General features: G+C 39.9%; 1 protein-coding gene across 1 annotated transcript in view; it reads right to left on the reverse strand.

The window, feature by feature from the left end:
- The window catches only part of LOC109827658 (E3 ubiquitin-protein ligase UPL3), a gene marked incomplete at its 5' end in the record, with an annotated part of 17,691 nt that extends 6,903 nt beyond the window's left edge, over positions 1–10,788 (reverse strand). The window contains 12 exons of the mRNA XM_020394668.1: positions 718–822; positions 910–1,140; positions 1,235–2,827; positions 3,060–3,155; positions 4,219–5,641; positions 5,742–5,863; positions 5,966–6,214; positions 9,246–9,407; positions 9,497–9,664; positions 9,795–9,911; positions 9,998–10,108; positions 10,309–10,788. Of these exons, the coding sequence (XP_020250257.1) occupies positions 718–822; positions 910–1,140; positions 1,235–2,827; positions 3,060–3,155; positions 4,219–5,641; positions 5,742–5,863; positions 5,966–6,214; positions 9,246–9,407; positions 9,497–9,664; positions 9,795–9,911; positions 9,998–10,108; positions 10,309–10,788 (4,857 nt within the window). The remainder of the gene's footprint in view (positions 1–717; positions 823–909; positions 1,141–1,234; positions 2,828–3,059; positions 3,156–4,218; positions 5,642–5,741; positions 5,864–5,965; positions 6,215–9,245; positions 9,408–9,496; positions 9,665–9,794; positions 9,912–9,997; positions 10,109–10,308) is intronic.

Raw genomic sequence — 10,788 nt, forward strand, 5'->3', positions numbered from 1 at the left:
AAAAAACACTCCGCGTGTGCTCTCATCATATAAATGTAAGAAAGTAAGCAAGGGAAACATAATTATCAAGAAAAGCGGATCAACTAATGTTGTACGCCAGCTTCTTAAATTAAACCATTGCAATCCTGATCATCTTACTAAAAATGTCACATATGACCAAATCAACAAAGAACGTCCCACGATCAGTCTCTGTTTTGTAGTTATCATAGGTTACATTTAACCCACTTCGTAAAGGAATAAACCGCATAGTGAACCATTAGTAGACTAGGCTATGATGTTGATCATTAAAATACATACTTGTGACATGTGCATGAAATATAAACTATTATGAACATAAACTGCTAATAGCATCATGGTCTTCAGAGAACTAGGAATATAATAATTGAATCAAGCTGGCACAAAATTTAACTTTTCGTAGCGAGCAAAATCGAAAGGATAAATTGTTCTTGTTAATGGTGTACTCCATAATTTCCCTAAGTTCCATAATCTGAGCGGAACCATAAACACAGCATAGTTATTTCTTCTAAAATGAAGATAATCAAGTGGTAATCAAATAAATAAAAGAACGTCAATTTCACCTCTAAATCAATCATCTAAGTATGTTAAAATACAAAAGAATGTTTCGATCGAGTAATAACAAGGGAATTCTTAAAAATTAACCCAAATCCAATAGGAAAATCACCAAAACTTAAATTTCTGAAGGAAAGGAAAATTCACCTGGTTAAATCCTGCCCTGAGGGCTTCTATCTGCCGTGTGATTCCTATTTTAACAGTTGCATCAACAACCAAGGAAATGTACTCTTCTAAATTGTTGATGTTGACCTGGAAAATCACGAACGAAATAAAAATAGGCCATGTAACAGCTATAAAGTGAAAACATGAGGACATTTTCAACTATAGATTGCTCACCAATGTGCTTTCTTCCCCTTCTTTAAGGATATACTCTGGGTAGCCAGGAAGTGTGAAATCTAAGCACAAATCTTCAATGGGAGCACCACGGAAGCGTAGATCAGCAATTTCTTTGTGGTTGCTACTATCTGCTGCCTCTAGAAACTTTTTTCGACAAACAAGGATTTGCATTTCTTGCAAAATCTTCCCAAACTCAGCATCAAATGAAAGAATATCGTACAAATCAAGCTCCTGTAGAACATTATAAACAATCAAATTTATGCCAGTCGTCCAAATCTACATAAGAATGCAATAAATAATATACTATACCAATACAGTAACTTACTTGACCGAGCACAAGTTTGTAAAATGCCATCGACATCGGCAAATCCAAAAGCCGACCATCTTGTAGAGCTTTAGCCATCACTCGACCCAGGAGACGGAAATATTCAATAACTTTGTAGAGCTGACTTCCCTCAGATGCTTCTGTACTAGGGGGCCATGGGCGAGGAAATAAGCCAAGAGGAGCTTGTATGAAATTTCTGCTTTCAGCAGCCACATCAGATCCTCGCTTCTTTGCATCTGAAACCTCATCTATGTTCCCATCTTTCATTTTATCCCCATCAATTTGCATTGCAGATTTGTCTGGCCCAGAACTGGATCTCCATAATCCAAGTCCAACCTTCTGCAAGTCGTGACTTAAGAGAGTATAAAATTCCAGGGTTGGACCTAATCCGGTACCAACCTCTCCAAAATATTCGACTTCAAGCACAGCCTTCTGACTGGAATACATTTCCATTACTTTTGCTGCAGAATCCAATATACGGTTTCTAGAAACACGAACCTTTTGCCGCTGCAATCTTCCAACTCGGACCTCTCTTTCATTCACTGAACTGTGGTTATCAGCATTTTGTTGCTGTTGGAGTCGATGCAAAGCTCGGGATAGTCCAAAAGCAGTTGAATAGAAATACTGCCTCCTCGTCTCAAAGGGAAACAGAAAAGGACATGCTTTCGTCATCTGGTAACACCATGAAGGAAGACTGCCACTGCACAATGCAAGAGCATCCTGGATTTGACGAACAAGCTTAGGGGTCAACTTGCTGTTGATGAACTCTTCAGAAGGAACCTTGGCACCGGTTTGATAGAGTTCATCAAGACTTGAAATTTTACCCTCTGCAAATTCATCTGCCACTGTCTGCAGTCTCAAACGAGGAGCTAATTGATTTAAAACGTCCAAAACACGCAAAAGTGACAAAATGTTGTAGGTAGGATTAGAATTTTCTAGATCACAAGGAAGCTCTCCTTGCAAGATGCTATCCAGAAGGGACAGGTGCTGGCAACGAGTTTCAACACCAGAGTTCGAAGCAGAGCCAGATTTTGAAGACTTTGAAAGAGAGGAAGTTGAACCTCCTTGGGAACCCCTATCCATCTGACCATCTGCCTTTTGATAAGTTATGGTGAAAATATCACTCCAGAACCTACTTCCATCATTAGGAAGGTCAGAGCCGTTAAACCTTTCATCACTGTCCTCATCAAGCACAAGTTGGCGTTGGACAGCCTGATAAATAGTCAAGTGCTTGCTGAGCTGTTTTCCACCTGCTGTGAATATCAACTTGTTATACTGATCATTTATATTGCTTCCATATGGAACTCCACGACGATCACGGCCACCCCTTATCCCTCTGCCACTAACAGATGCAAGCCCAGCCATAGCAGCAGCTGCAAAGGACATGGCACCTCTTGAACCAAACGGGCTTCCACTTCTGAATTCGGCAGACTCTGAGCCTCTAGCTGTAGTTGTTCTATTGGCAGAACCAGAAGGTTGTGCATGGTTATCATTTGCAGAAGAAGCAATTGCAGGATCATCAGCTGTATCCCCTAATTTAACGTCATGCACCTTCTCAGGTATGCAAACAGGAAGAGACTCATCCCTTAGCACCTGAAAGGATAATTATTTTGAGAACCCATCAAGACTATTCTGTAGGCACAGTACACTCCATATATATAGTGACCAAAAAAGAGACACAAAGGAGCAGATTCCAAGATTCTATCAGCTTAAGAAATAAAAGAACTAAGGGGGCTAGTGATGACTTCCATGAAACCAGCAGGCAAAAAAAGGCAAAAGTAACATGCTAAAGCTATTTAATAATAATAATAAACTAGCATAACACCTCTTCATGGTCATCATCCTCATCGTCTGAAATGTCATCCTCATCAATCATCAAAGCGTCATCTATCTCAACAGGAGACATGTCTATTTCCTCATCCTGCATTAACAATTGAACAAGTCATTTTGGATATTTATATGATACAAAACAAGCCTCATAAATAATATATACATGAAGTTTGAGAGTAGGTGGCGGTAGAAAGTAAGGTTTTTATTGTTCCATGTACCAGCGAGAAATGTTTAGGTTTTTATTGTTCTATGTACCAGCGAGACATGTTTTGACAGGATATGACTGCAGGTAAGTTAAATTTAATTATGCAACCAGCTAACCATGACCCGCATTTCCAGTTAAGGTTAATTACACTCAAATGCACTTCTCTTCCCCCTCTTTACTTCCTCTAACCGATGGTTGTGACAGAGAAAGCATCAACATAGCAAAGCCCAGCGGATTCAAAGAGGTAGTGACCACAACCAATCATTGGTTTAAAAAGCAGTCTGGGCACTCGCCCAGGTCTTGCAAGCCACAAGAAGAGATTGGCCTCTTATGCAGACTGCACTGCATAAAAAAGGGCTAGGTATATTGCTGACTTGGGTGCATGGTAACAGATGAAGAGGATAGGCCAAGTCAAAATGAATGGGGATCAAAACTATATATCCAAATCCATCTTAGGTAAACAAAGAGGAAAGGATTTTGAATCTTCAAAAAGAATCCTTCCTCTCTTAATTCTAAAAACGAATACATGCCGATTAAGAACCCACCTAGGCGCCCATGCTCTAGGCAATTGGTCTGCCACCTAGAAGTGCCTAGCGCTTTCTATTACATTGCAGGAAATGATAGAAGGCAGTCCTGCCATTTTATAGTTCTTTAAATCTGCATCTATTGCATCTAGACAGGCCACCTCCCATTCCCTAGGTGGCAGCCGTGGAGTCCTCTTCCCAAGAAGCTGCCTAGACTGATCTTTACCATATTGGATCCCATGCAAACTAAGGAGTCAAGAACTCATAGACAACAAGTACAAATCACGCCCACGTGACAAGAAACCCTAAATTGATGATAATCGACAAGATTAGAGTTTTGAACTAACAAATTTGCATTCATATTGCAAGACAAAATATGCAAGTCACACATAAGCAAAGCAAAGGAAACTAGATTGAAGACAGACCTCTGAGCTAGATTCTCCCAGTGCAGGTTTCATCTCTGTGTCCTTATCAGCAGCTGCTTTTCTACGGGCAGAGTTTCTTGTTTGGGGCCCTTTTGCTTCATCAGTAGATCTGAGGACAGCTTTACCCTTTCCTTTAGAAGTGGTTGGATTTCCCTCAGTAGCATCCTTCTTTGCTGTACCTCCAATTGTTACCGATGTCCTAGATCTTGTTGAAGGGCGACGGCCCGAAGGAGGAGTTGACGCAGACGGTGAGGGGGCAACTGTTCCAGTTCCTGTAGCCCCTACATCAGAATTTCCTACTGAACCAGAAGGCTTTTGTCCAGAGTCACTGCGTTGGACTCTTGGCCAAAGAAACTCCTCAACAGCAGCAAGACTCGCAAGAGGGTCTATGAGAACAATGTTTGAAGAATAATCACGAAGAGATTTTTCACCTTGAGCTCGACAAAGACGTAACTTGAATGGCTGAGATAAAGCACTTAGACCAGAAGACAAACGCGCAGATCCACTGCTAGACGATCTATGTTGATTGCTTAGCAGAACATGGAAGCGTTCCAATGAAGATAAAGCATTTTGCAGCTTCTGAACCAAGATAGTCATTGGAGACACCTTCCCTTCCTTGAAACTGATGGGAAGTGAAATTGCAATGAATGATTTGTACCTTCTGAGAGCTTGATGACGAAGTTTTGACAGGTTAGCCTCTGAAATTCTATCCTTTCCAAATGTTCCGCATGAAAAATAATTTAGCAAAGCCACAACAACTCCACTACCAATAAACTCAAATGTTGATACACCATCACCTTTGGTGAGCTCACCCAACATCTCAGCTATAATGCCATCCAGTTCCTCTTCACTACTAGCCGAAATATCGAAATAGCGAGACCCAGAGACTTTAGATTTACCTTTGCCCTTGGTCTTCACATCTTCAATACTGAAATTTAACTTCGCACAAAGATTTTTCAAACGGAGAAGGTCATCTGTCACTCCAACTTCAGATGCCCCAGGATCTGCAGGGAAATATTTCTCTTTGAAAGCTTTGGCACATGTACTGACTGAAGAGCGTAGGCTAGAATTTGCACTAGGAACTTCAACAGAGGTTGGAGGTGAGCCAGAACTTCCAGGCACAGAACCTTTAAGCTCTTCCAATGAGCTATTATCTGTGTTTAGACCACCACTACGTCGTCGATACCGACGAGAACGGGAAGTTGTTCCAGGCAAAGGATCATTGTCCTTTTCAGAGGATGTTTGAGAAGGAACTACAGTTGAAGAATCAAGGCATATTAATGCATCTACAGCATGAACAACTCCTTCCCTAACAAAAATCTTGGAAAATGTTCCTGGAAGCTTCTCCATAAGAATTTCAGCTATCTGAAGAGCAGGGATCAAAACATGTGGATCTTTCCATGCCAGAACACCTGCTAGAAAGCTGCACCACAAATGACATACATTCAGCACAAAGTTCTCGAGCTCTTTTCACAATCTCTAAATATCTTACATAATTTAAACACATATAAATGGATCACTACCTGGATATATTTGTTACACTAAGTAATGACTGGATCATATCAGCTGAGCTGAAATACATCAGCTTTCCAATTACAGATAGACATTTATGGCGAACTGGACCATTGACGCTGGAGCCATATATCTACTTAATGAAAAAGGAAGATATGAATGTCAACTGAAAACAAATAACAGCAGTTGGCCATAAATAATAAATAATTTTTTCAGATATTCAAACGAATCAAACCTGTGTTAAAACAGGAAGGAGGTCCAGCCCAAACTGTTGCAGAAGTTCAGGTTGATCTTGCAATAATTTTTCACGAGCTGAAACTTCATTACTTGCTGCATTGGCATCCTCTTGCTTTACAGAAGTAGTACCAGGGGTTTTCCTCGCAGCCGATCCTTTCACAAGAATGTTAGAAGGAACAGGGATAGAGATAGTTCCGTGGGGCAGCGGAGGAAGAAGTTCATTAGCCAGGTTCACCATTTCATAAATCTGATCGATAGAATCAACTTGATCACATTATCAGAAAATCAAAGCCAAAAATCCTAAGTTTATTACAAAGGCTTTTCTCATTGTTCTTGTAAATAAAATATAACAGATGCAACTAGACAAAAAATGGACTGAGATGCAAGCACTCAAGCTAGCGAAGATGACACCATTGACTTCAGTGCATCAAAAGAAAGGCTACATATATATGATAAATAATGATGAAATTGCTAAACCACTAGACTGGAATCATGATGGAATTTATTCTAGTTAGAGAAACCATTGAGGGGTTTAGTGTCTATGACAAATTGGATAAAACCAAGACTTAAGTTGAGGTTGAAAACCAAAGGGTTCCATTTTGAAACAAGGATTTAGATCATCTGCCAATAGAAAAAACAAGCTTCTACCTCGATGAACATCCACACAATAAACATCAAGACTAGATTAAATGTTTTTTTTATTCTTTTGGATATGTTCAAGGCCTTATCTTAATTATATTGGCAGCAACCATTATTTTTCAATATATTATAATCTTCCTTCCTGACCACCCTTATCCCTGCAGCAAGTTCAACTATAATCCGACCACTCTGTTGGAGTAACATCAATTTTTATTGCACGTCCAAGGTCCCAACATAATTAATTTCACACATTTTGAGGAATGTATGACGAGATTAGTTTAATTTTTTCGGAAAATGCCTCCACCCCCTGAAAATTAAAATTGATTCCTCCACCCAGTTCAATAAGTAAAACACGTATACTCTCTGAACTTTAAACGTGATTCTCATCCCCCCTTGTCCCAACTAGACCTTCGATTTGGGATATGTTATTCTCGTTAAGGACAAAAATACCTTGCTTCCAACAAAGATCATGATCCACTTATGCTGAGTTTTCGTCCTCAGTAAATGGAATTGACAGCTAAATCCTTGATTTTGGCTTTGCTAATCGCTGATAAGACAATAATTAGGAAGGTAGAGAGCATTTTCGAGAGGATCCATTATTTTCCCACCAAAATTACATCTTATATATCTTATGTGGGTCTCCTTTCTCAATGGCTTTCGTCTCTCACCTTTCCACCATTTATTGTACATATCCTCTTGTTTTGCTGTTTTAAATCATCGCCAATGAAGGAAGTTTTCTGTGCATGATTTCAACTAAGTATGGAAACACAATGATGCATAATATCAGACAGGAAATGAGCTTGTTTCTCCGAAGTTTAACATTTGACATTTATGAACGCTGAAACCTTAGATACGAGTCATTGACTCACTGGCGTTACATTACATTTCGGAATGCAATCCTAATGTTCCATTTGAAATTTTTAAGGAAAAAAACGTACTCATCATGATTGCTTTATCGTAGAATGAGTTCTGTGGTCACTGATCTGTGTTTTCATATTTAGAGAGAAAGTGAGGACGTCAGTTATCGTGAATCACAATAAAATGAGTGCAATTGAGCCTTAAATGGGGGTAAAATGGGAAAAGATGGTACATTCACCCAGATCTGTAAGATACAGGTAAAGGGGGAAAGGGAACCACTTTTTAAGTCCAGAGGGTTATCCGTGTTCGGCTTATTGGCCTGGAGGGAGGAATCGATTTTAATTTGGGGGTGAAAGCATTTTTCCCAAAATAACATTGATGTTTCATCCACAAGCCACAAGTGGTGGAGCAAGCTTGAATGTTGTAAGTAATAGTAGAGTTTCACAATTGCATGGTCACTCAGCATCTTTAGACTTCCGTATTTTCATTACATGGTCTTTCTTGTACATAAAAATTAAAAACCAAAATCAATCAACCATAAGAAATTGAAATTCTAAGCTCAATAGCTGCAATCAAGACCTCTATATACCCACTTCGTGAGAGGTGATTGTGGAATTCATGCATATCATACAAGGTTTTAAATGTCGGATGTCGGGTTCATGTCGGATGGCTGAAATCCATATCGGATAGCGGAAATCGGGATATATCGGGGGACATTGACTAAACATCGGATTGCCATATCAGGTAGTGCGCATATGTATAATATCATGTCCTAAATGTAATCTAAGCATTCATAAATTCAATATAAGCATACTTTATAAATTCTATAGACTAAACATATAAAAAAAGTAAATAATATATGGATTTGGGTTCATAAATTCTTTCTATCGGGTTCATAAGAAACCCTTAACATGAGAACGGGTCAAACAGGTTTGAGTATTTATCACTAAACCCGAACCCGATAACAAAAAACAGATCTTAAAAAAAGTACCATATCGGTCGATTTTTCAAAGCTAAAAAATAGGCTGATATGCCCGATATGATCCTGATATTTCCGATTTGGCCCTGAAAACCGACATACGAGTTAAAAACGTCCATGTTGTGTCGGTCAAACCCTCAAACCGATATGTCGGCCGACATGTCGGACATGTCGGACATGTCGGCCAACATTTAAAACCTTGATATCATATATTCCACCAATATCATGACTTAAAGAGTGAAAACTTTAGAAACATAAAGCCGTGAAACTAATTTGAAATGCAACCAAAATTTGTAGCAATTGTAGAATATGAATTCGTGTAGCAATAAATGGAACTTGATGGGTTAAACTGAAATTCTAAATAATATAATAAATGTATTTAACTAACACTATCTGCTGCAATGCCTTAAAACAAGAGGGATGATAAATTCTGGGCTATAATATGGACTTGTGGTTGAATTACTGGTAGCTATCTACTGAAAGATGTATAGAGAAGAGCTTTCTAAGAAACATTAGGAACCTAACATGCATTAGATCTTCACAGATGAGTGAAATCCAAGCAAAGGTCTGAACATGCAACTGGCAATTATCCCAAATGTTTTATAATTTAAAAAGAGATGACATTGTAAATAATATACTAAGATCCATAACCCTCCAAAATTGAACAGTAGGACTTGCATTATGCGCAGAGAGCTATAGGCCAAAATGACATTCAAGGGACAACCTAATTTTGCCAAAAACATACTAGCAAGAGAGAGTAAATAACCTAAATACCATGGAATGGAGGAGAAAATATATATACCTGCTCTGGTGGCCTTGTTAAAGCAGGAGAAACCGATATATTGGCTACGAGACCAGAACCAGAAAGAATATCTTTAAGAATACCGCTGATACCAAGCAGGAGAAGGGTTTTGGCTCCTAACGGTGATCCACTCGCACATGTTGACAGGAGGCGGATCAAACCCTGGAAGATTTTTATAAGCTCAAATTTAGGATTAGCAGAAGGAGAATGTTATACGCTAACCAGTATCTGGTGATTTAGAATATGCATACCGTGTATGTTGATGGAGTGAGAGAGGCCTGCCCTCCTGAGTTACTGATGGAGATCAACCCAGCAGCTTGTGCAACCAACCCATGATCACATAACTCATCCAGTTTCTCCGGGGATGAGGCAAATGCTTCAGCAATACGCGTCAAACAAACTGAAGCATGGTCAAGAACCTGGCATCAAATACCAAAGTTCAACAGAAGTCTTAAGTAAAACAGACATCTTACTGATTCAAGCAAAGGTAAGACATATAATGAAAGAAGTAAATTATCTTAATGCCTATATAATACACATCTGATTTACCTTTGAATCATGGTAGTGGAGAAGGTTCGTAAGCAGTGGAACCGCTTCCATTACAAAGTCGGCAGCATCTGATGGGAGTTTCTTGCACATGTTTGCAGCAGTAGATAGAGCTACTCTCTGAAAAGAATGATCATTTCAACGTAAAATCAGTTAATAGATAAAAATAAGCAAGGTAAAATGAGCATCAAGAAAGAATTTGCTACCTGAACCCCAGTAGAGAAGAAGTCAAGATAAGACAGCACCGCCATAAGTGCACCAGCACGCAAACAAGCAGTCGGATGCTCCTGTGATATCTTCTTGAGAGCTTGTAAAGACTGCAAGAGAAACAACACATGCAAATAATGAGAGTGGCTGGCATAGATAAGATGGAAAAGAATCAGTAACCATTTCTCGGAAACGAAAAATGCGCCAAAAACATTTTCTTTCCCCCACTTTTTCAGTCATATATAGCACACAAATTTGTATCTTTAAAAGATAACAGAAACTAATACGTAGAGAATAGCAGGAATCTAACTTGCTCAGCCAAATCCATGTACTCAATGGTCAGCAGCCTTGCACAGAAGCAAGGAACAGCACCATAATGCACGACTGCAGCGCAAGAAGACGGCAAGACATCGCACAAATGCGTGAGCGCCCGCGCTGCAAGAAGCATAATGTCCGCATTGCTCTCATGATTCAACAACCCAACAAGAACCGGCACGAAAGAATCCACGGAGAATGATCCCAGCGACTCCTCCGTCCCTATCGATAGCATCTCGCAAAGCTGAGTCAGCGCCTCCACCTGCCGCCCTTCTTCTCCTTCAGCCCTCAGCCCGGTCAAGATCTTCTTCAGCCGCCCGCTCTGATGCGACGACGACCCGGATGCAGTCGAAGATGGCAAAAGATCGTCGAGCCCGGCACCAAGTTTTCGTAGCAGCCCCTGAAGGGCGCAGATGGCGAAGGTTAAGTTCTGGTGTAGGATGCCAGCATCAGACTCACTTTCATCATCATCGGC

The sequence above is a fragment of the Asparagus officinalis genome, unplaced genomic scaffold (assembly GCF_001876935.1).
Source record: "Asparagus officinalis unplaced genomic scaffold, Aspof.V1 AsparagusV1_Un345, whole genome shotgun sequence".
Classification (NCBI taxonomy): domain Eukaryota; kingdom Viridiplantae; phylum Streptophyta; class Magnoliopsida; order Asparagales; family Asparagaceae; genus Asparagus; species Asparagus officinalis.